This window comes from Trachinotus anak, unplaced genomic scaffold (genome assembly GCF_046630095.1).
Source record: "Trachinotus anak isolate AG129_WGS33_773 ecotype Australia unplaced genomic scaffold, CSIRO_AGI_Tana_v1 ptg000028l, whole genome shotgun sequence".
NCBI classification, from domain to species: Eukaryota; Metazoa; Chordata; class Actinopteri; order Carangiformes; family Carangidae; genus Trachinotus; species Trachinotus anak.
In genome coordinates this window covers 4,377,029-4,401,969 of record NW_027273879.1, presented here as the reverse complement: position 1 = coordinate 4,401,969, position 24,941 = coordinate 4,377,029, and the positions used below count along the sequence as shown (strand labels likewise).

The 24,941-nt window shown below is 40.2% G+C and overlaps 4 protein-coding genes across 12 annotated transcripts in view; 2 read left to right on the top strand and 2 right to left on the bottom strand.

Annotated features, from left to right (window-relative positions):
• Nucleotides 1–185: 185 nt before the first annotated feature.
• Nucleotides 186–8,365, bottom strand: foxd1 (forkhead box D1). Of its 3 annotated transcripts, XR_011686288.1 has the most exons (3): nucleotides 8,211–8,365; nucleotides 7,519–7,641; nucleotides 7,065–7,225 (listed from the first exon to the last, which is right to left on the bottom strand). XR_011686288.1 is itself a non-coding variant. In XM_071465793.1 (2 exons), the coding sequence occupies exon 2, from the start codon at nucleotides 1,866–1,868 to the stop codon at nucleotides 798–800; it is 1,071 nt and encodes a 356-aa protein (XP_071321894.1). In that variant the 5' UTR covers nucleotides 1,869–2,174; nucleotides 8,211–8,365; the 3' UTR covers nucleotides 186–797. The 3 variants fall into 3 exon arrangements, 1 of the variants encoding a protein (XP_071321894.1); XM_071465793.1 differs by lacking the exons at nucleotides 7,065–7,225; nucleotides 7,519–7,641 and adding an exon at nucleotides 186–2,174; XR_011686289.1 differs by lacking the exon at nucleotides 7,519–7,641.
• A 44-nt stretch (nucleotides 8,366–8,409) lies between these two features.
• On the top strand, nucleotides 8,410–14,373 carry btf3 (basic transcription factor 3). 3 transcript variants are annotated; one of them, XM_071465797.1, is made up of 6 exons: nucleotides 8,410–8,434; nucleotides 11,660–11,728; nucleotides 12,259–12,372; nucleotides 12,459–12,660; nucleotides 12,898–12,954; nucleotides 13,845–14,373. In XM_071465797.1, exons 2-6 carry the CDS (start codon nucleotides 11,660–11,662, stop codon nucleotides 13,889–13,891), a joined length of 489 nt encoding a protein of 162 aa, XP_071321898.1. In that variant the 5' UTR covers nucleotides 8,410–8,434; the 3' UTR covers nucleotides 13,892–14,373. The 3 variants fall into 3 exon arrangements, with proteins under 3 accessions (XP_071321898.1, XP_071321896.1, XP_071321897.1); XM_071465795.1 differs by lacking the exon at nucleotides 8,410–8,434 and adding an exon at nucleotides 9,548–9,699; XM_071465796.1 differs by lacking the exon at nucleotides 8,410–8,434 and adding an exon at nucleotides 9,552–9,636.
• Nucleotides 14,374–15,766: 1,393 nt separating this feature from the next.
• Nucleotides 15,767–19,973, bottom strand: ankra2 (ankyrin repeat, family A (RFXANK-like), 2). The gene is made up of 9 exons (XM_071465794.1): nucleotides 19,865–19,973; nucleotides 19,246–19,601; nucleotides 18,963–19,121; nucleotides 18,812–18,877; nucleotides 18,123–18,220; nucleotides 17,886–18,011; nucleotides 17,684–17,750; nucleotides 17,483–17,563; nucleotides 15,767–16,935 (listed from the first exon to the last, which is right to left on the bottom strand). Exons 2-9 carry the CDS (start codon nucleotides 19,544–19,546, stop codon nucleotides 16,880–16,882), a joined length of 954 nt encoding a protein of 317 aa, XP_071321895.1. The 5' UTR covers nucleotides 19,547–19,601; nucleotides 19,865–19,973; the 3' UTR covers nucleotides 15,767–16,879.
• A 4,219-nt stretch (nucleotides 19,974–24,192) lies between these two features.
• Nucleotides 24,193–24,941, top strand: part of arhgef28a (Rho guanine nucleotide exchange factor (GEF) 28a) — a 43,147-nt gene continuing 42,398 nt past the window's right edge. For 4 of the 5 annotated variants that reach the window (XM_071465430.1, XM_071465428.1, XM_071465429.1 and 1 more), the window contains exon 1: nucleotides 24,193–24,501. The gene's annotated coding sequence lies outside the window, so the exon portion shown is untranslated. Of the gene's footprint in view, nucleotides 24,621–24,941 lie in introns of all 5 variants that reach the window. The other variant, XM_071465426.1, reaches the window with a different exon arrangement.

Below are 24,941 nucleotides of genomic sequence, written 5' to 3'. Positions count from 1 at the left end.
AGCCACGCAGTTGTTATTAAAAAACAATCACAAGGTACAGACTCATTAAAACCATTTACACCTTCAGCTTGATGGTTTTTGGCAACATTATTTGACCTAATTTCTCTAAGCATAAACCCTGGGTTAGCACTATAGGCCCATGAAGTTTAAGATTATTTCATAAATTTATTTCCAAACAAACTACCTTTTTTTTTTTTGCAAAACGAAATTTATTCTTGTTTAAAACAAACTGTGTAAAAATATCACACTTCAATTACACAATACTTGCCAAAAAATGTACAATGTTTTATTACTGAAATAAACACACACTGCATATTATTATAAATGTATGACTTTGCTCTGTGTCTTTTAATACAAAGGTCAAATCAAAACTTTAAAAATGTTTTGATTTGCCAAACTAATGAACAAAAAAAAAACAAAAAAACATGGATGTGTTTGACACAAATACATTATTAGCCTATTTTAAACATGTGATCATTCATAACCTGTTCATTAAGTCATTATCCTGAGACGCCCTAAACAGTGACTGAAAGGAATCACTTCATGGAAAATACAAGGAAAAGTTCGTGGTCAAAAGTCTGATTCACACCGAAAAAAATGAACATAAATATATCTTTTTAAACAGCATGAATATAGGCACAACTAGTGTTTTTATGTCCATCATTCAGCTGCGTGCTATCAAATAAACATACAAAAATAATCCTACCTTCAAAGAGGGGGCGTTTTTTGTTTTTGTTGCTGTTTCTTTTTTTCTTTTTTTTTTTAATAGTTTCTTGAAAAGTTTGTAGTTAAGACATTTAACAGCCGCTAGTGCCGCTGACCACTCTGCTCGGAAAGTTTTCAGCCGGGTGTAAAACAGTTCCGGGATGGACGGTCTGCGGCTGGCTGGCCGCTGGAGGCCCCAAAGAGGACGGTAAGACCGGGACAAGGACCGGAGAAGTCCTGGAGGGGCTCAGTGACCCTCCTATGATACTCTCTATGGAGAAGGGAGACCGCTGCACCGGAGAGCTGGACTTCTGCACCGGGGCTGCAGCCTGCACGCTGGCTGAGCCCAGGCTGGAGCTGAGCTGGGGATAAAACCTACTCCTGGCTAAGTCCGTGGTGGTGGGCATCAAAGACGGTGCAGGGATAATGGTTCCCGTGTGTGAGTGTGAGTGTGAATGTGAATGCCTGGAGTGCTGCTGCTGCTGCTGCTGCTGCTGCTGCTGGAAAGCAAAGAGCGCAGAGTGTGTGTGGTAGGACTGGAGCTGGATGCCGTATCCTCCGCAGCCGTACGGTCCGTACCCATACGCAGCAGCGGCGGGGATAAAAGTGTTGTGTTCCCGCAGCAGGTCCTGCGTCTGCTGCCGCTTGAAGCGTTTCCTTCGCCTCAGAAAGCTCCCGTTGTCAAACATATCAGCCGACTCCGGGTCCAAGGTCCAGTAGTTGCCCTTCCCAGGGTTCCCGGGCTCCCTCGGTATCTTGACGAAGCAGTCATTGAGGGATAAGTTGTGTCTGATGGAGTTCTGCCAGGCCGGGAACTTCTCCCTGTAGTACGGGAAGCGGTTGCTGATGAAGTCGCAGATCTCGCTGAGAGTGAGCCTCTTCTTGGGGCTCTGCAGGATGGCCATGGTGATTAAGGCGATGTAGGAGTAAGGGGGCTTCACCAGGCTGTTTTTGCCCGTCGGCTTGTAGGTATCCCTTGAGGAGGTGGAGCTGTCCAGGCACGGAGGAGGAGAGCCGGCCAGGAGGATCCCGTCGTGCATCTGCGCCACCTCGTCCACGTAGGAGCGCGTCTGGTTGTCTCCATCCTCCCCCTCGCCGACCACGTCTATGTCGGTCTCTTCCGAAAGGATGGAGGCATCCGACATCTCTGAGCTCAGAGTCATGGCTCACACACGCCTGTGCCCTCCGACGCCAGATGAGGAAGACGATGAGATGCACAAGCTGCCCTGCCCTCCCTCTTCAGCAACTCATATGAGGGGGGGGAGAGGAGAGGACCACGTGTCGCCGCCGGTGAGAGATGCCCCCCTGTTTTCTCGCTGTTTCCATATGTTTTTCAGGTTTTTTAGTCGCCGACTAACGAACGATCCCGTCGATGCCAGGCACAGAAAAAACGTTCCGGGAAACCTGCAAAACGGCCAAACCTGACTCACAGAGGGGGTGGATCCTCTCCCGGTATTTATACCACTGCCCTGGTCACATGGTGAGGAAACGTCACAGGGGCAAACGAGAAGAGAGAGAGAGAGAGAGTAGAAATTAAATAACAAAAAAAAAGGTCTTTGAAAATTAAGTGAGTGTTTAAAAAAAAATAATAAAAAGTTTGGTTTGGCCTACATCCTTTTTAGTGGTGATTTCTAGTGGCATACAGTCCACATATAACTGATCTGAGGCTTTTATTTCACCCCAGTTTTGCGTAAAAATAGATTCTGGAAGATATATTTTTAAAAAAGTCCTCTAGGAAAGTGTAATTACTGGTGTGGCCATTTCTGAGATCGAAGCGGATATATTGACTTTTTATATTTTTATTTAGGTTGAGTTATCAGCGTGATACATTCAGGGAGCACAGGCAGATTTTGATTTTTTAATGCTAAGTAACAACATCTCAAAATGCTCGGGATTAAAAAAAAAAAAAAAAGGTTAAGGGCAAAATAGGCTAATACAGCACACACTGGAAAGAATACATATGGTATTTAATATGGATGCATTCTGATAAAGTGCCGGAGAGTGGTGCACCACATCCCCGCAGCTCAGTTTGCGTGATCCGGTAGTTATCTAGATTATCCGCGAGCCATTTGTAATGGAAAAGAGTCAGCTGTTAACTCGAATCAGTCACGGGTCACGCAGAGCATGCGAGCCCCAGATATAAGGCCTGCGCCGTGCTGCTGCGTGTGGGTGCGTGTTTTCTTTTCTTTTCTTAATATTAATTTAATTTCTATTTTTTTAAATAGGTTTCTTTGTGTTTAAGAAAGTATCAGGTAAAAAATAATGACATTAAAGAAAATAGTGTGTTTAAAAAAAGTCTTAATTTTGGGTCAGTGTCAGGTGAAAATTGCATTGCAGTGTGTGTAAGCTCATTAAAAACACGATCATATATAACAGACTGTATCTACACTAATGTCTGGATTGTGTGTTAAAATTAATCCTTAATAAAAATCTGTTAGGTTCATATTCATGTTTGTTGATTTTTCACAGCTTTTCATATATGGGACTCATCCTATGGTTGGCAGTTATTATGAAGTTGGGTAAGAGGGACTGTAGTGAAGTATGAACTCAGGTTATGGTTCATTCTGTTTTACCTCCAGCCGACCATCTTGCTGCCGTTCAGCTTTGCCTTCAAATGTGATTGTTTTCTAGAGTGAAAATTAGTTTGTCACTCTTTTCCATTTCACACCAAACACGGTGCTTGATTTTAGCTAAATAAATCAAGGGAAGCACATGTACCAGAATATTACACTCTGTGTTTAATTAAATTATTAAAGAAACAGGCCCACGACTCTTCCAAACATTTTATCTCTCACATTTCCCGTCAGAAAAACGGACGTTATCAGACAGTTTTCATGAATGCAGCTGACCTCAAAGCGCATTTAGACTCACAGTAAAAATCTAGGCTATACTTATCATGACTTTATCTCAAACTGCTGGGTGTATTCAGGTGCTGCGGAGCTTTTCAGAGGTTCCCACTTGACCAGCGCCATCTAGTGGTGAACTTCTCACACAATTAACAAAACACTTCTGCCTCATAAAGAATAAAAGCAGCTGCAGCTGGAAGGTCTCACAAGCAGAAAGTTACAGATAAAACTATCATTTTTAGCACAGGGTTTAGTGGCCTTCAGGGAACCTAGTTTGTCTGACTTATCCACCTGGCATTAAGCTTCAAACTACAGCCTACCAAGCCCATAAAATATTCTTTTATTTACAGACAATAAGAGTTGATGCGCTATTGTAAAATGAATGGGGAATTTCCGAATATAATAATAAAAAAAAAAGGGCCAAATACTTTATGTGATATCTGCTACACCGGTGTTAATTTACCTACAGATCTACAGTTCATTTCTTATTCATCAGTTCTGCGTCTTCACACTTTGAATGGCAGACTAGTCTGCAGACCCACCACAGGAATATTAAACGTTATATCGATTATTGGCTTTTAATTTAAAGGCAAAAAATACAGAAAGAGAAGAGAAAGCTAGACACACAGTCGCCACCCACGCTTCACGTGATTTAGTTGCCTACAGTGTTTGACACATCTCAGATATAGAGAATGAATCAGTGTTGTTCATTGATGTGGACCAGGAGGAAACCAAGACTCTTCATGCTGGGACTTTTTTTAAACGAACGGTTTTTCCTGATCAGTTTTAGCCACTGGCTAAATAATTAAAATGAACCATATAATCACATAACCAGTTCCTATGGGTTGTGCGATTATTTAGTTTTGTATTTCACCAGTGATGCAGACTAAAACAGTCAGCATGTATCGATGAACCTTCACTGAATAGGTGCATCTATTAAAAAAAACATGACCTCAGGAAGAGAACTAGTGTATATTAAATAGTTAGTCCTCTCTCTCTAATTCCTCATATCTGTATTTAAACCCTCGAATGGTGAAGGACTAACATCTGGAAATCCATCAAATCTAGGGAGATATTTTAGTTGTTTAATGAGTCATTATACATTCCGAAAATCTGCTCCAAATCAAAAACAAGTGTTTTTCAGCCTCGTAAAGTCAAGACTGCAGATGCAAAAGATATGAGATTGATTTAGTCTTACATCGACCACGATTCACATTTGTGTGATTGTTCTGACCATCAGGAGAAAAAGAAAAAATGCACTGGGCTATGAATGACTGGGCTTCCTTTCTTTCTCCTTTTTTTTTTTTTATTTGATCCGACACTTACAACAGCAGCACTGGCATGTGTGGTAAACCACTTCTGAAGTGTTTCTAAATTTCCCCCCTCTGCGATCCGAGGGTGTTTCCGTGCCACGGGGTCCCAAGAAAGCACCTCGCTGCTTAAACGCACTCCCTGCCCGCCTGCCTGCCTGCCTGCCTCTGGTTCTGACAAAAACCCCGAGTGTCACCAAAACATTCCGCCTGAGAGGGCTGTCTGAGGCGAATGATTAATGTGCATCCCATGCAGATAAGGAGAGACCAAGTAGCAGCAAAGATACTGTGTCTGCAGTGCACTGGAGAGAGGAACACTATAAAATGCAAACTAACATAGACTAAGTCAGTACAAACATACACTGTGCTTAAATCTCCACGATAATATATATATATATATAGACATATACATTGTTGCAGTTTGGATTCCTGCACTTAAAGGGTACAAATGCTTTCTATAAAATACTGGAATCTGAAGAAAAGGCTTTATGTATACTACCTGTTGACGTTTCTCAGAGAGACTTGTGTGCATTCAATCCAATGCCTGTTTTCAAGTGTTCGATGCCTCATTCAGGAGTCGAACTCTTCACTCATCTTTACCGAAATCAATTGATTAGCTGTAGGAAATGAACTATATATGAAAGGCAGCTCATTTGCAAGTGTTTAGTAAAGTTTTAACTCCTTGTTTTTTCATCCCTGTGGAGGAGAATGACTATAACTGTTTCGTTTTGGTGCATTACTTAATTTAGCCATGAGTTGACAAACTTTACTTTCCTATTGAGGTAAGTTATCGACAAACATTCCCGAAACAAAGTCCAACGCATTTCCCAAAGCCTCTAAACGACCGTGAATGCACCATCACATTCATGATTGGTTAAGAGGGAGAAGGCGTGTGATTATCATGACAGAAAGGGGTACATGAGATGATATTTGTTATCATATAAATCATGTAATACCTTCCATTTATTTTGAGACAACAGAGATTTTATCTCAAAGCTTAACACCATCCTAAAAAATAAAACTGATTCTAGATGAAACAGAGTGATGCTGTGATAAAATCTCACAAGCAGAGTTACTTAAATCTTCAGTCAGAGGACCTCTGTTTGGGGAGTCTTAAATCTAAATGTGTAGGATAAATGCCTTGCTCCAAATAGGCAGGACACAAGTTGTTTTTTTTCTGAGTGCACCCCTTTAGTCTATCTGGTCATCCTGCCTGAAGTGGTCCACCTATACACCTCCCACTTTGAGGTATTTCTCTTCAACTGATCCATCCCATTTGGAATTCACCAGGTTGCAAATACACTGAAGAGAACAGTGGATCATGAAAGCCATCACGACACATTGAAAGGAAGTGACTGCACCCTTGGCTTTACTAACACTGGCTGTAACATGACAACTTGCAATACGGCCACTCTGATTCTGAGGAGTGGGGCTGCTGGCTCTGCAGTTATGTAGAAATAGCATTTTAATTCCTCATCTTTGTGCAATGACAAACAAAAGCACAGAAAATATTAGATGTGATATTCCTGCACAAAAGCTTTCAACAAAGCAATCAACTAAGTACAGAGACACCACTTGGAGACCTTTATAGTGAAGTCGCTGGATAAAGATGACAGTAACAGTACACACAGGGGTGTACTAGTGAGGGGAATAGTAGAGCTACGTACCCAGGGCCCTCACACAGGAAGGGCCCTCAAAATGCCCTCACTTAAAAGTAAAATTTTGGAGTTTCACAACACTATAAGTTTACATTATAATGAACCTATGACTGTTGGCTGAATAAATTGATCAATAAAATGTTTCTTGCATCCAAAACAATAGCTCCATCTATTTCTGATTACCCTTATAAGCCTGACACATGCATGGGTTTACTTGTTGATCCGTTATTTGCACAGGTATGACAATGGAGAAAGCCTGTTAGAAGAGGGAGGGGCCCACTGAGGCTGCATATGTACAGAATGATGTAATTGAGTTAGCATGGTATGTTTGGTGGTGGCTTTGTTCGTTGGCTGTACATCATGGTGTTTATATCCATTTTTGTTAAAAGTGGAAAATAAAAATATTTGATAACAAAAAAGTGTTTTATATCATTGGAAAATACACAGCTTATCCGTCAATATTGGGACTGTAGTCATTTACTAAAATGCATTTTTTATTCCATCCAAGAGGAACAAGTTTCCAAACAAAGCAGCAATAAGAGGCTCAAACAGTTTTTTATTTGCAGCACATTCAATAACCTATCAATAATACAACTTATTGAATATGTACAGCTTTATGAACAGACCCCAAGAGGAATATAGGCCAGATGATGTCCTCAGGAGCATGGAGGGTGGTGAGGCAGATGGGGCCGTCTCATCATGTAAGCTAAAAACATATAAAAGATTTTTTTTTTTTTTATCAAAGGTGCAATTCTCAAATTCTTCCAATTCATGTGTATTTTCATTATTTATAATAACAGGGTTTATATCAATTTTCAATTAGTCTGATGTAGCTGGATATAGACAGGCAGAAACAGGCACTTTTTCTCTCTCTTGCACTTGCATTTTATTCAATTAGCACAAGTACACACATGATTTATGAACAAAATATGGTGTTTTCAGTGCACAAAAAGATCAATCACTTGATGCAACATAGCCTCACTCCTTTTTGTTACTTACTCCTATAAATGGATCGTTGCCTTCCTCATACTCTTCCTCCCTGTGCCAGCTGTCAGGGTCGGGGTCGCTCTCATTTCCGCCCTCAAATATCATGTTCAGCAGATTCAGCAGATCGGCGGCGCCCTCGTGTAAAAGCAGGGGTCAGGACCACACATCCACGGTCAGTGCCATGGATGTATTATAAGAACTTATAATATTATAATACATATACATACATATATACATATATATATATATATATATATATATATATATACATACATATATATATATACATATATACATACATATATACATATATATATATATATATATATATATATATATACATACATATATATATACATATATATATATATATATATACATACATATACATATATATATATATATATATATATATATATATATATATATATATCTTATAATACATCCTTGGCCAGTGCTCCGAAACTTCTCTTCCAGCAAGCTCCCGTAAATCAGTAAGTCGTAAATCGCTCCTGGTTGTCGTGAAGACACCATTGAAGTTCCATCGGAAAGCGGAGAGTCTTAGGTTAGCTCGCTAGCTAGCTAGCTTTAGTTGCTGGAAGGCTAACCAGCGAGTTAATAGACAAGCCGAGTTAGGTGAGCGCAGACACCGATACCTGCTAATTGCTATAATTTAAGTAAAACAATAGTAGAATTTCACCCACCTTAAAATACAGGAGCACAGACTTTTCCTCATTCCGCTCGTCCATGAACCGCTCAGCAAGTCGTGTTATTTGTCGGACATTTACAGGAGAAATCCTCCAAAGCGCACAAACAAGCGCCGCCGACACACCTGGATCAGTGGCTGGAGTTAGCTGAGGTGAGGCCCTCCACCTGCCAGCTGCCACATCCACATACATAACTTCAAGGTTTAACAGAACTTAAACTGGTGAGTTGTATTTAAAAAAATCCCCTGTACAATTGTCATGAAGGGGGAAATTAGCTATAGAGACTGTTTTTGTACCACGCTGTACACATTATTTCTGCAGTAAAGTTGGGCATTTTAGCATGGGGGGCCTGTGAGTGTTTTAATGAGGCTTCTTCTTCTTCTTCTTCTTCTTGGCCTCCATAATGTTGCATTCCTGCCTCCTTCTGGTTTTACCCGACCATTACAATCTTGTAATAAGACCAGTTGCTTTCAAAATCCTAATTACACATTTTCTCCCCTCCCCATGTCCCTGTTAACCAACTCAGCTTTCATTTTAAAAGGAGGAATCGAGCCAAGACTTCTCTGAATGTATGAATGGAAGTTTAAAACTGAAACAAGGTCTTACATCCTCTAGCAGTATCTGGCACATATTCCCTTAGAAGCAGCATATTGGATAAGATGGGTGGTGTGGAGTGATATATGTTAAAATGTGATTATAGTGTCACCAAATTGCCTCTTAAGCTTTCTAGATTTCACCAACAGGTTCGACTATATTTTACAATCACAACTTCACACTTCATAATACACCATTACAGAATAAACGATACTTACATCGCAAAAGAAAATCTCGGATGGATGGATGGATGGATGAAATGTATAATGGGCCTACAAGATGCAAATGGGGATGTATTATCTTACAGTGTTTTCTGTTGTAAATATAACTTTGATTGCAACCTCAGAGAATTTAAATCTCTTAACATCCCATAGTCATATGTTCCTTATTCTAGCAAAAAAACAACACGTCACCATCTCACTTTTTTAATGGTTTTCTTGATATAAGGTTTTCAAACACAAGGTCTATTATAACAAACGATACATCATACCCTGCTCATATTTTACAAAAAGTAATATTTTGAATATTTTTTTTAACAACCAACAATATGCAAACTGAGAACAAAGTACTCCAAATACCCAGTTCCACACAAAACAAAAGAAATTCACTGCAAAGTAACACATTTCCAGTTAATTTTTTTTTTTTTTTTTTTGTTATTAAAGTTTAGCTTATTTAAAAAGAATGCAACAGTGATGTTTGGTTTTGCCTGCAACCCTAAACTGAGGGCAGGAAGACCCAAAGCCAGACTGCACTTTTTGCCGTACGTCACTTCCTCCCTCCTCTCTCGCTTCCATCTTGCTCCCCGCATGTGTCTGCTGTTAGTTTACAGGTCAGTGAGGAGCTTTAAATACCTTCTTCCCTGCACTGTTTCCCCCCGATCCGACGGCAAGAGGTAAACGAAAGCCTTTTCTCACTAGATGGCTGAAATCTGCCCGGGTTTGAAGCTAATGTTACTGACGGTTGTGTGTGGCTGTGAGTGACAGGCCGTCCACTCCACAATCTGCCAGTTAGCTCAGACGCTAGCTACAGTTAGCCTTCAAGTTCTCACACAAAAGCTAAACCACACCTTGTTTCGGTGCAGTGGTTGGCTGGATTTGTCAGCAAACGTTAGCTTAAACCCACTCCGGCGTTACCTGCGGTGCTTTTGGCTTATTTAGTTTGGCCTAGCACAGCCTTTAGTTGTGTGGCTTTCCTCGCTTGCTGTCCATATCAGATAAGTGGAGCCATTAGCTGTTAGCTAGTTAAACTAACAGCGCATGTGAATGTGAATCTGACAGCTCCTTGCTTTATTTGTTAAAAAAAAAAACTACTGAGCCTCTTTTCATACGCTCTACCGCTGACTACCACACCCACACTAAAGCTGCTGCTTCCTGCGTGTGTCTGTGTGTGTTTGTGTGTTTACATGTGTGCGTCGTTTCCGAGGATTTTCCTCATTTCTCCTCATTTGTTTACACCTTGCATATCATTAGGATGCGTCGCTGCCAATTTCACGGAGGTGCAGTGAGCTTTTACGAGCTTTTAGCCAAGCTACACCCTTATAAGGATGAAGCTGTAAATATTTGTGGGCTGATAATGTTATAAAATTGCTTAATCACATGGTAATACATATATAGTCAAGGGCCAAGAGCTGCAGTAAACTATTCCGACTTCTTTTAATTTTCTAGATTAGATTACAGTCTTATTTGCAGAGTCTCTAGGCTGGCAACACACTGCCATAATACAATAATATGGAAATGCAGTTTGTGTACATGTCATGTACAAAAATTAATCTCGAAGAGAAAAATGTACCACATTGAGCAACTGGACAATTTCCAACACAAACACAAATATAAATAATGCAGTTAATATGAGTTAAAAATAATAAATACTAAATTGCTATGCAGTATACTGTATATAAATAATCACAGTTGTGTACAATTAACGTTTACAACACTGATTTCTTAAAATCAGTTTTTTGGCATCACAAGAACGAGTGGGGAAAGCATCAGGGAGCTTGTTATTGCAATGCTGGGGTGTTTGCTGAGGCAAACAATACAATCTGTTCTACTGGACTCATCTTTTTTTAGGATTAACACAACCATTGTCAGCGTGTCACATTTCTGCTACACCAGGCGTGCTTGTGTTTCTCTCATTCACGTGTCCGCAGGGTTGGATCAGATAAACAGTCTTTTAGGCATGAGGCAGTCCTCAAGAAAAGGCCTTTAATCATATTTACCTGCTGCTGTCACCATGACACCATCCTCTTCCTCTTTCCATAGTCCTTCACACTGTACACGTGTGCTTGCTGTTTGTCTTCTGGGGTTAGATTTTCCAACAGCATAGTTTGTGCTTGCAGTGCTCACTGAGGTCAGAGCCTCCAATCAGCACAGGAATGAACCCGGTCACAGCAAATGTGTGCTAGTCACTAAATGCACATGCCTCAAGTAAGGCAAATGTGAATAAGTAAATAGCAGGAGCTGCTAAGGTTTCAGGGAAATGTCTTTAGATATTATCACATTGACTGTAGGTAAATGTCAAATATACATAATAGGACTCTCATTCATGTAGCTCCAACATCAAGACAAAATCATACACTATAATACTTTATTTATTAACACCATAAGGGTAATAAACCTTATATTACTCTCAGACGAATTTGCTTCAATAATTGCTTCATGATTTTTTGTTGTTCGATGTCGGACAGTTAGGATTTTCAGTTTTGATACTGGTGTCTAATTTGTGTTGCATTGCATTCTGACTGCTTTATCTCCCTTGCTGCATGGTGTGCTTTGTGTGTTGGAGTCTCAGCCTGGTTTGTGCTGTATTTTGAGCTCAATTAACATAATCATATGTAATGTTCTTTCTTTTTGCAGATGAAAGAAGCAATCATGAATCAAGAAAAACTTGCTAAACTACAGGCACAAGTCCGCATCGGCGGAAAGGTAATGGAAAAAAAGATAACAGCATTGTCGCAGGTTGCATGACATTATCAACTTCCCACAGAGCACTCAGTCTTCTCTGCTGCTTCTTGACACTTTAAACCCTTGACAAAGAAGCTGAAACTTGTTACTTCTTATTTTATTAGACTAAAAGAAAAAGCTGGAGGAAAAAAAAACCCTCTAACTGATATGAGATTTTCACTGCAGTGCAGGACTATGAGAAGGTCTAAATATTAATCTGGTGACATAAGACTTTGAGCTCAGGCAGTGTAGCTTCATACAACTTAAGCTTTGGAGAAGTTTCTAGCTTGTTTCTATGACAACCAGCTATTTTATTTATAATTTTGCCTCATAGCAGCAGTTGTTTTTGGCAACAGTGTACTGTTGCTACATTAAATAACTACAACTACAATAAATAAGACTATAAGCAGCCATCACAAATGTACCATATCCAGGATACATGTTATATTGAATACAGACGATGTGTCAATGGAGATTTAAACAGAAGCATGTATGTATGACTGTCCCCACAGGGCAGTGCTCGCAGAAAGAAGAAGGTTGTACACAGAACAGCAACCGCAGATGACAAGAAGCTCCAGTTCTCCCTAAAGAAACTTGGTGTCAACAACATCTCCGGTATTGAAGAGGTACGCGTACACCCTCATCGCGTTTTTCTCCCACTGTGACTTAAGGTGAATTTGTTTCAGTGATGTGCCCCTTTGGTCTGTTACAGGTTAACATGTTTACAAATCAAGGAACAGTCATCCACTTCAACAATCCCAAAGTGCAGGCCTCCCTCGCAGCCAACACCTTCACCATCACCGGCCACGCTGAGACCAAGCAGCTGACCGAGATGCTGCCGGGCATCCTGAACCAGCTGGGAGCCGACAGCCTGACGAGCCTCAGGAGACTCGCTGAGGCCCTGCCCAAACAGGGTCAGTAACGTTTGACACCAAAACTCATCTAACACTCTGAATTAAGTTGTAGCAAGATGTAGCAAACACTAATTTGCGCAAGAGTCTCCTAGATTCCCTGGTATGGACACACACCGGGCTCCGTCGGTCTTACTCTAGTTTCATATGTGTATTTTGGTCAGACTTGATTAGGAGGATCAGTCTCGTCCAAGACCTTTTAAACTTCACGCTTCTCACACATCTTTTCTGTTCGTACAGCTGCAGATGGAAAAGCGCCGATTGCAGCAGTAGAAGAAGAAGACGACGATGTTCCAGGTAAGTGCAAAAATGTCTGGTTTTGCATTACATTCAGCTGCCCATGCTCAGCAGTCTGTTCCAGCGTTCAAAATAAAACATTACTTCGACATTTCTCATGTGAAATCTGCTTGTCGTGCATGAAACGGTTTTGCAGTGTTATTTGGAAAATACTCCTTTACACTTGTCCATTATTGCAGCAGGTTTTCACTCTCCCTCTCTCTCTCTCACTCTCAGCTAAGTACCCGTGGCAGGTTTGCTTTTCTTTTGACTCATGAAAGGGGTCACACCAAGGGGATTCATCAGTTACTTTAGACGATGGTGCAATGCAGAGTTTTGTGTTTGATTCTCATGGTCATTGTTTATAAGATCTTAAGATTCAGTTTGCTTTTCTTTGTCAGGAACATTGACCAAACACATGAGGTTGCCATTACAATAATCTCTCACTTTTCCCAGGACTTCTCTCCCTGTAACCAGAGTTCTCACTAATGTAACAAACGATTACACATGTATTTTGAAGCCTGATGGCACAGGGTTAACAGCCATTGCCATCACGCTGTTATTGGAGTTAAGTTTCCTTTTTGTTCTCCCACTGAAGGAACATGTTTACTCAGACCTTTCGAATTGTTTCCATTTTAACCCTTGACCCTTTGAGCCAAAACCTGGAGACGCAGATTTCTCGCATTTCATGGAGTAATTGAAGCCAACATTTTGGTGCATTATGCCATCATTTGACGGAGTGGGAAAGATGAGCAAAGAAGTGGGGTTTCATTACACCTAGTATCACGTTTCAGATAAACGCGCTTTTCCTGAATTATGCTCCGCCACCTCTGAGAGTCATTAGCGCAGAGGGGATGTGGCCTTTCTCCCTGCTTCAAGTCAATTTACCGCTGAATCTTTTGTTGTTTCAGATCTGGTGGAGAATTTCGATGAAGCATCCAAGGATGAGGCTAACTAGAGGAAATGGGACTCCTGGAGTGTCAGAACTTGACAGGACCATGTGGGGCACAAGATGTTTTAATGTCTATTTTGAGAGGTGGAAAGTCGATCGTTTAAGTACCTGAGAAGATGGATAATCTGTCAACTTTTGGCTGTGAGCATTCTGTGATATGTGCAACACCTGAACAAAGTACTTGCATACTCTCAAGTGAATTATTTTTGAGTAATTTTCTAGAATAGTACTCTAAAAGTATCAAAAAACCAGGGTAGCAGTATTTAAGCGTAAGGTATTTTAGTACTCATTCCACCTCTTCTTTGCCACCAGACTCCTCCAAATGCTTGTTGTGCTCTGTGGTCCAGTTAGAGTGAGAGATTGTGTGTAAAATGTGGTGTTTAAGGCTCCTGCTGTACATCTGTTTCCTCCATGTTACTGAACCTTAATTCTTTGTGGCCTCGCTAAAACCACCATATCTGGAATAAACCTTTGCTACTGTCAATAAATGCTGCTTTCTTTTTTTTTTTTGTCCGTCAAGTATGATCATCACAGCAGAAATACTGTTGTTGCCTTTTGTAACAGGGTGACCAGATGTCACAGTTTTCCGGGAACAGTCCCCGTTTTTGGTGGCCTGTCCCTGGCTGGAGCTGTCCCTGTTTTTAGCTGTTAATTAAAAAAAACAGACCTGTAATATTTCTCTCCCATAGATTTGCACTGAACTGAGAGTCAAAAATACGAGACAAAGCTCGTCCCTTATCAGTTCACTACCAAACCCATCTTTTAGTTTGTGGTTATGAGATAACCCAGCATTTTTATCAGTCGGCCTTCATCATAGTTTATTACTTTTATCATGGTCAATACATGAATACTGGACTGTCTCCCTTTTTTATGTCATAGATAAAAACATTTAATATATTGACCGCCAATCTGGAAGTGTACCCGGTTTTCATTTCAGAAATCTGATCACCCTTTCCTGTAGATTGGTGAGCGTGCTAATCCTTGGTGAGACTGTTTTCCTCATTGTGCAGCTTAAAGAGCACTTCACCAAAAACAAAAACCTTGAGTAGAAATAATGACAATTTTTCTTCCTAACTGCTGACCTCACAACTACATCACCAGGTGCAGGATTTGGCCCAAATGAATAGACTCTGTCTGTACCACTGAGGTATTCACAGACTTTCATCATGAATCCTTACCTTGATGACGCTCTGACCTTTCCCTGGTCCCGTCATGACATTAGTTTTTATGGATTTTTGTTTATGTCTCAGCAATTTCGGATGGATTGCCACATGTTCCTGTCCCCCTCAGGATGACCTGTTGTAACCTTTTGACCTGACCAGACCTGCAAAACTTAAAAACTAAACCCTCAGTGGTCTGTACTGTGCAGTTTGAATTCACGGTTATCTTCCTAAACTAAGCTGGTGAACTTGGTAAACATTATGCCTGCTTTGCATCAGTATGTAGTTTAGCTCAAAACACTGCTATGCCTAAGCACACAGTCTCTGGTACTACCTCACCGAGCTGCTAGCAAGGCGAGACTCTTAGCTCAAATTTTCTTTATTATAAAATGTTATAGATTCATGTTTTTACTCACTAACAATCATGTGCAGGTCATTTTAAATTTCATTTCAGCAGCTTTTCTTTTACAACTGTCTTTTTGACAGAGAATGAAATAAAAATGAGTTTTTGCAATGAAGTATTACTAAGAAGAGAAAAATAAGATGAAATCATATTTCATAATAAACTGTATTAAGATTATTTCACTATTCACTATCTAGCTTTTTTCCCCCATATGAGGCACAGGACTGCAGGACACTGCATTTATGCAGCTGTTTAAAGATAGTTATTAGATTTATACTATCTACAGTGCTCAGCCCCCCCCCTATGACTGTGAGTCGGTTATATGCAGTTTAAAAAGATCTTTTAATTAAATAACAGCTTCATTTCAGTGATTATAAACAGTGGTTTGACCATTTTAACTTGAAATTGGATAAATATCTGTACAGACTGATGGCTGATACTGAGGTCAAAACAAGTTATTTCCTGTTACACCACTTGTTATGACAAGTGTATAAAACACAAGCACCGTCATACAGTGGTTGACACCACCACAATAACCTGGTGGGACATTTAAATGAGGCGTGAGGTCTTATAAAATTAAAAACACATCTGGATATTAGCATCACTATACAGAGAAACAAAACAGAGTTACATCAATAAGAGGATTTTTATCACATGACAACACAGTGTGTAAATTATTCAAATAAATAAACCGTGTACAACCGACACAAGGTTCTTCAGTCAACAAACGGCTTGGCAGCGTCAGACAGGCACGGAGTCTGTGCCACGTGCATTCTGGTCTGTAAGAACGTATTTTCAATCCACCCACTGTTGTCCTCAGGAAAGACACGAGCCCCCGAAACATGCCCACTATGAAAACCAGACCATATGAACGCCAACCGATTCAGCGTACTACAATAAAATTCTGTTACTCTTAAAAACTGTTCATTATGGTTAATAAGTTAGTTTATAAAACACTTGCAATCATGGGAAATGGATGGGTAAATGACAACATGTAACGCAACATCAGATATTATGAAGGAAGTCAAAACGGAGCTTCAATGTTTAGTTCAAGCAAAATGAAAGCCTGCACTGCACAGCTTATTTGGCAGCATACTACATGTGGAGTGCAGTGCATGCTGGGTTGTAGTGGACAGCTCAACTTTACATTTTAGTTTTTTGAAATCTCAGTGTATCCTGATAAAAGTTTGCTGCTCCACATTGGATGTGAAGACGTGCAGAGTAAAATGGTCTGAAAGACGGGTCAACATCACACAGCACAAACCTTCCTGTGCATCACGCCCACAAAATAATGCTGACATGATGCAATGCTGTTGAAACATCACTTAATGGAACTAAATATTCCCAGTGGCTGACAGCCCGGGCGTGCTACATGATTGTCCAGAGCCCAGCGATGTCCCTCAAGTATTTGTTTTCCTCAAGTGTCACAGTTCATTCTCTGATTCCCATCAGTAACTTCAGTAAGTGTGCCTCCATCACCTGTTGAACTAAACAGAGACACAAACAGTATTTTATTCAACAGATTTAAAAGTGAATACTTATTATATTTGTTTCCTAATGTGGCCATCTTTCATGTGTTTATCTTTTATTCTCTTTGTCGTAGAGTTGTGCACAACTTGTTTCCTGCTCAGATCAAAGTGAAGGATGACAATACAAACTCTAAATTTAGTGCATTCAGAAGAAATCCTATGTGCCTCCTTTAAAAGATCATACCAGTATTTTTTGAGCAGAAAACGAAATACGTACATAATTTCCTAATGTATTATTGTATGTATTTTTGCTTTCTTTCTTTTGAAATGCTTTTAATGAAAATATCAGCACAACAGTATCAGTTTAAGTGTCTAAAAATATATTTGTAAGATCTTTTTCACTCTGAGGTAATATCCATCCTCACCACATTGTATACACAAACTGTGAGAAGCCATGAGTAGGTAAGACTCCGTTTCAAGAGGTCATGAGGCTGTTTAATAGCTCAATTTAACCCTTTTTCAGCCCTGAATGTAGCCTCAGAATATACGTTTATTTTTCACATACCATTGCGGTGGCCCATAGCCACTGCCATGTCCATTGCATTGAATCCAGAGTCTGACTCTATGGTAGGATCAGCACCACTCTCTGCAAGACATAATGACAATAACATTAATTTTATTTTTACTATTATTTCCTAAACACAAACTGCTATGTTTATTGTCTAGGAAATATAAACACTCGGACATTTAAAAGATTTGTCCTCACCTAGCAAGATTTCGACACAGCGCACGTGGTTCCCATGCACAGCGTACAGCAGAGGGGCTCCTCCATTCTGAAAAGCACAGAGGCAACGTCACAACAAGCCACACAGACTGAAGCCTGCGCAGGGCTTCAAATGATATCAACATTAAACACCCAGTGCAGAGTGTTTTACTGTCACATTCTACTTATCTCTCTCTACTCTTACCCAGTCATATTCGTTCACATCAACACCACAGTCAATGAGCATCTTCACAATATCAGTGTATCCCTTACTGCAGGCCAAGGACAATGCGCTTTCCCTCCCTTTGGCCAGGAGGTTGGGGTCAGCACCCTACAGTGAAGAATGACACATAATGACAACCAGTTAATACATAGAGAGGATGTGCTCTACTGTAATAAAACCATGGCATATGAATAATGTAGGAAGTTCATTTTTCCATACATTTTGGAGCAGAAACTCGACAACAGCGATTTGTCCATGTGCAGCTGCCCACATCAGGGGGGTAAAGCCTTCCTCATCTTGGAGATTGATCACAGTCTCTGTTAATATAACACATAAAAAGCCACAAACAACATGATCAATACACATACTCTACATACCCCACCATCAATTCATCCATTATCTATAACTGCTTGCCCTTTGCAGACTGAGGGTGGCTGAAGACTATCCTAGCTGACACTGGGAGAGACCTGACAACAGTTAAATCGTTTACAATACAAGGAAGTTAGTACTATTCTTCACATAGTAATAGAACCATAGAAAAGTAACTAAACTATGGATTCAAAATATTTTACACAGGTGATATGAAAAGTTATTTGCTCATATAGCAACTATATTTTACATTATATCACTCTCATAATACATTCTAGTTCCAGATTCTTTAATGTCAGGGATATGATAGTAAACTTTATATCTGTGGTATTTGTATCGTTGGTCGGACAAAACAAGATACTTGAAGACATCACTACTTTTCAGTGTTTTCTGGCATTTTGTGGTCAACGGGATTTATCGGTTATTGAAAAATGATTGTTAGTTGCAACCCTAAAAACAGTTGTTATGAGTGCCATTTGAGATTATTTCACCACTGCATACCTGCATACCTGTTTGACAAGCTGGGGGTGACTGCCTACCTTGTTCAATCCTGCTGGCCAGAAAGACCATTTCTCCTTGGGCTGCCAGCTGGTGAATGGACAGAGCTGAAAGAAAATGCATACAAGCACTGATTAACATGTTGACTAGTAGCATTTTAACAAATGAAGTTACTACAACTGTGGTACTTACAATGCACCAGAAGAGGCGTGGAAGAAACCTCATTGCCGCGATGTTTATTGGTGAGTGTGGTGGACTGTTTGATGGGGGAGAAATGTTTGGTGGTGGATGGTGTGTAAACATGGCGCACCTGTATGCCCGGGGAGGGTGAGGTCTGGATATTGCACTCAGCTGAAACAAGAGGGAAATATTTTGTGGCTCACAGTAGTTACAAGCCTTGTGTTTTAGACATTATCACGAGATAACCAAGTGATCACTCTGAAAACAGATACACAGGGCTCCACCTCCTCCTTACCTTTGAATAACACAGAAGCCACCTCCAGGTCAGAGTTCACCTGGTCCTGGATGTTCTTGCTGTCTTCCTCATTGAGCGACTTGACAAATCTTGAGCAAACGTTCATGTCGAAGCGGTTGGGCAGGATGAACTTGATGCCCATGGCCACATTTTGGGTGCCTGTGTCATCTGGGCTTGCGCCAACAGACTGCTCAGTCTTAATGGCACCCAAGTCTGGCATTACACAGATCCCCTCCATGTCCTCAGAAACCAGGGGACACTCTGCTGTCCCGTCCGAGGCTGACACGGCGGCGTTGTCCATCCCCCGATCACTCACTGAGCTGTCACACTGAGATTCACCTGGAGCCACTGCACGCCTGAAATGCGGAGACAGTTTATTTTCAAATTACAAATAGATACCAAGCAGCCCGTTGTCTCATTTCCCGTTACGCTAGGCGTTATTTATCTCATACGGTTAAATACCCGATGAATGTCAGTTAGCTATCAGTTAGCATGCTAGCTGTTGTCCCCGTAACCTTCCGTTAGTCGCGCTAACTGGCTGGAAAAGAAAAGTTAGCATAAACACATTACGTGTAAACACCAACAAAGTCAAATTTTCTGAAATGAAAACATATCTCACTCGATAAGACATTGTTTTTCTTAGATATCCTCATGCACCCATCTCTCCCCTTTCGGTGTTTTGATAGATTTGAGCATGCGCAACCGGTCGCGTCCACAAAGGCGTGCATCCACTATTAACCTCCCCCCGTTTTTTTGTTGTTTTTGTAGTTCCGGGGCCTCTACATCAGACTGACACTAGATATATATTCTTATTTAATTATTTGTGATATAATCCGGGACCAGGTGTATAATGTTGATGTGTAGTCACTGTGTAGTTTTAAAACACACCGCTTTACACACTGTTTTAATAATATCAGCGCGGTCCTGGGTCATGCTGCTGGCTCAGAATGGAAGACAAGGAGAAAGAGGCACGCTGCAGTGTGTATAATGTGGATTCAGCAAAAATAAAAAACAAATGTTACACCATTGTTATGGACATTTCTGGAACACATATAAATACAAACACGCAAATAAATAATCTGGTTGCTTCTATCCTGGTCTATGTCTGTCAAGCTTAGACACTGCTGTTGTCTTTTAACAGAAGACAGAACAATTGAAACAGTAAGTTCTGGTATTAAGATGCCCTGGAAAAAAAACTGAAGAAGCCAAATGCAGCAGGAAGAAAAACAAGCTTAATTGATAAATATTTTATGATATGATGCATGACAACATGTTCTAGTGTCTAAATGTGGTCAAGGATATGAGGAGTGTATGCTTATTAATTCAAGGGTATGCTATGTGAGGTTACTCTAGAGTTAAATCTTACCCTGCAACCAAACCAGCCCCTCTACATTATAGATGCTCACCTCGGTTTTTTGTCAGTCTTTGTACATTCCTCTCTCACTTTAAAGATTCACTAGTTCAGCCTCCATAACGATGTGACTTGCAGTATGCATTTCAAACAGAACTGAGGCAATTTATGATCTGCCTCTGCTTCTTGGTGTTCCAAATGCTAAAAACAACTATAAAACTTCACATTATCTTACCTGGGCGGCAAGTTTACACAGTGACACTCTCAAAGGATGGATAATCTCTAAATTAAATCAATATTTTCTGTGATTTGTTTTGCCTTAAAACAGCACAATCACTCTCAATCATCATAATCATCATGGAAAGTTTAGAGTTTTTCAAGTACAACTGTACCACTGAATCAAAGTACTCAAAGATGTTTGGCCACTGATCAGCTGTTGCACATATGGCTGGAGAGAGTTCAAATATCTGTTAGGCATCTAATGACCTGCACTTCAAATATTTTTAAAATTATTTCTGCATTCAGTAATTATCAGATCTGTTTTTACTTACAGTAGGTTATTTTCTATTAGTCTGACCTAATGAAACCTGTTGTTGCACACTGGCTGAGTGCGCCCTCTGCTGGAAGTTTGAGCCAACACGTTATTTCATTCACACATTTTAAAAGGGCAGTGCTTGCACAAAACTGGGCAGCACAGATCCACCCGTCCCACCAGGTTGGGCCCTTGTTAAGGCTCAAACTCAAACTTCTACATTTCCTATAATACAACAGCAGTGATAGAAAAGGCATTCAGAAGTTATGCTTCCTTAAAGGTACCAATACAACAATGTAAAAATACTTCAGAGCAAGTAAACTTCCTAAAAGGACCCAGAGGATGTCCTCAGCAGCCACCAGGACCTCCTGAAACCTTTAAGTGACCCTAGCAGATTGTGAGAGAAAAGACTCTTAACCCTCCTCAGATTGCTCCTGTATGGAAGCAGCAGGCCCTAAGAGTCCTTTTAAATATTTCTTATGTTTCAACACTTATTTTTTTTTATCAGGTTTATCATTTCTAATGAAATAATATTTCATAATAAACTATGTATTAAGATTATTTCACTATCTAGCTTTTTTTCCCCATATGAGGCACAGGACTGCAGGACACTGCATTTATGCAGCTGTTTAAAGATAGTTATTAGATCTACAGTACTCAGGTTTTTCCCCCCATGATTGTGAGTCGGTTATATGCAGTTTAAAAGATCTCTAATTGAATAAGAGCTTCATTTCAGTGATTATAAATAGTGGTTTGACCATTTTAACTTGAAATTGGATAAATATCTGTACAGAATGATGGCTGATACTGAGGTCAAAACAAGTTATTGTTACATTTCTCATTTCTTGAGTAATATGTTGGTAACAAAGATATTTAGCCATGAAAATCAAAGTTAAGTCATCTGATTCTTAAATTTTATAGATAGTTTGTCTATAAAATTCACAATTTTACTTTGGATTCCACAGCAAATATCACAGTAAAATGTGGTGTCTAACTGTATGGGGTTGTGTGAGGTTATCATGCAAAGTCAGTGTAGTGTATTAGTGTTTTTGAGAGGTCAAGAGAAGCCTTTGAGGGTGAGGTCACTGTTTTTTTTCTTTATTTTTTATCTTGTACATTTGTGGTTTTGTTTCCTGCTGTGTGATGCTCTATCACAGGGCGAGGCAAGAGGCACTGCAAAAAGAGACAAGGATATCTCTCCTGCTGCCTTATTTTGACTGCACGTGAGTTTCTGTGTGTACGATGACCTCCACAGTGTGTTCCTCTCACCGTCTGTAAGACATCCGGATCACAAGCACTGAAAACAAGACGACCAGAAAATACATCACACCTCACGTTTTTGAGATATCACTGTGTGGTGCATTTTGCAGCACAAGTCTAACAGTGAGTTACGGGAAATGTTATCTAGAAAAACTCCACAGGATGGCACTACTGTAAGCTCACTCACTTTTTACTCATTTTATACTTTTGCCAACAGATGGCACCACAGTCTCATAGGTTATAAGTTGCAGTCCTGCTGGAGTTTGTGGGTTTTCTTAATTTCCCAAATGGCCTTTAATCATCTCATCTCCCCAATTAAGCAAGACAACACTGTCCTGAAGGAAACTGTTAAGTCAACTCACATTTCTGACTGTTTTGAAACTAAGACAGAACTTTTGTAGTCCGTCATCTCTGACACCATATAAGACATTTAATCTGTTGCTCATTATCAGACAGTGGGATAAGTAAGGGAGCAGGAAGGGTGGGAAAGTCGTCCTCTGGCTTCCTGTTAATGTCACGTGTCCGTGTGAATGTCTGTATTTTCTGTGATTGATTGTGGTTACAATCCAACTGAGAGCAGGAAGATTTTTACCCAACAGAGGAGCATTAGGAAGTAAAGTATCCCATGCAAATTTAACACAGCTGTAAAACACTGCTGTCTTTTTTTCACAAGTCATTTATACTTGACCTTTCACTTCTTTGTTTGAATTAAAAAATAAATAAATAAGAAAAGTTGTGTATATTGCAAATATTAGCCTAAAAAAACATTATATTTACTGATATAGTGATATAACATGAGTTATGAAAACTTTTATTGTAATACTATCAGGTCATTATTGACTGCTGCTGAATGTCACTGCCCAGTAGCACAGTCACATGTACATCATAGTGATACAATGAGTAATAGTTGAAGAGCTGCCAGTAAAGTTAAAGCGAGCCCATGTACAGGATGATGATAAATGCTAAAAACATAGTTTTGGTTAAGGACAGAAGAAGTATTGAGTCAGCAAACTGACTCAGTAATATCAGTTATGCAGCACACAGTACCTATCTTAAGTTTGCTAATATTTGCTAACATTAGCCATCATAAGCTACTGGTCATACCAGAACCAGACCAGGGAAGGCTGTAGCAACACAACCCCTGACTATATATGTGATAACAGGGGGTTTGAATGAAAAACTTTGTTGAGTTTCATTGCGGGAAATGTAGGATTCAACCTTTTTCAACTTTATGGAAGTGCAATTCTAAATCGCTCGAGTACTGTTTAAATTAAAATAAGACCTCTGACGCAGGCTAATCTTATTTTCTTGTAGCACACTAAGTAGGCAAGTAAAAATGTATTTACTGATAAAAAAAAATGAAAAAAACAAAAAAGAATTAACACCCACATAATAGCATAACAGTCTGCATGCCTCAAAAGCACATTTCTGATGTACATATTAGCTATGTAGCACTTTTTTCCACAATGTGACATTTTACACAAGTAAAAGTACAGAAGCATTATTATATAAAAAGTATTCATCAAGTAGAACATTGTAATATATATTGTATGATTGGATTACTGTTATTGATATATACATAAGCAGCATTTTGAAGTTACATACTGTTAAATTCATACCAATTTGTATTATATTTTATTTTTTTGTTTTTAATTGCAATTTTACCAGCAACTAAAGCTGTAAAATAAAAGTAGTGAAGTAAAAAAAGAAGAATTAATTTAATTCCACTTAAGTCCTAAGTACATTTTCCAACACTGCAAAGTGTCGCAAGGAGAATCAGGCTTCAACGAAAGTGACGTCACTCCAACTTGCTTCTGATTGGAGGAAATTGAAATCGACCTGCATCTGTGTTTTTCCCCCGCAACGCCATAAAGTGCAGTAAGTTTATCCTGGGAAATACACCAAGCCTTCACAAACTCACTGTGTACAGTGGATACTCATTCATAGGGACGACGGGAGCTCATCGCATCCCGGGATCGCCCCTTGCTCCCCCCGAGGAGCCCGGTGTGTGAGGGGGCTGGACCAGAGGAGCAGCAGCCCGCACAGAGGAGAGACACGTCTGCGACACCTGCGGACAAACGAGCGGGGAGACGGAGGAAGCTGTGCGGAACAAGTGAGTGGAGAAGAGCTCAGCAGCTGTTAAGAAAGAGGAGAGAAAGTTTGTAGCCCGCACTGAGCTCTCCGCGGATCGGACCGGGGGGGGGGGGGGGGCTGCAGGAGAGACGACATCAGGTAATGGCAACAGGCTGATCATAGGAAAACTTTTGCTTAGAATAGAATTTGTCTGGAGACGCTCTGCGGTGAGTCTGTCGTGATAATTGTTTATTTCCACTGTTGGCTTTCTGTCGTTTCATTGATTTATAGGTGATAAAACGCTGGTGCGTTCACAGGTAAGCCGTAAAAAAAGCGAGGTGTTCAGGCTCGCTCGGCTGCAGCGCCTGCACTCGCTGTTAATTCAAACTCGTTCACGCTCTGTTGTCGGTGCAGAGCCTTGTTTTTGCTCAGATGCATTCACAGACGGCTTTTGATGGTTTTATGCGGGGGTTTCACTTC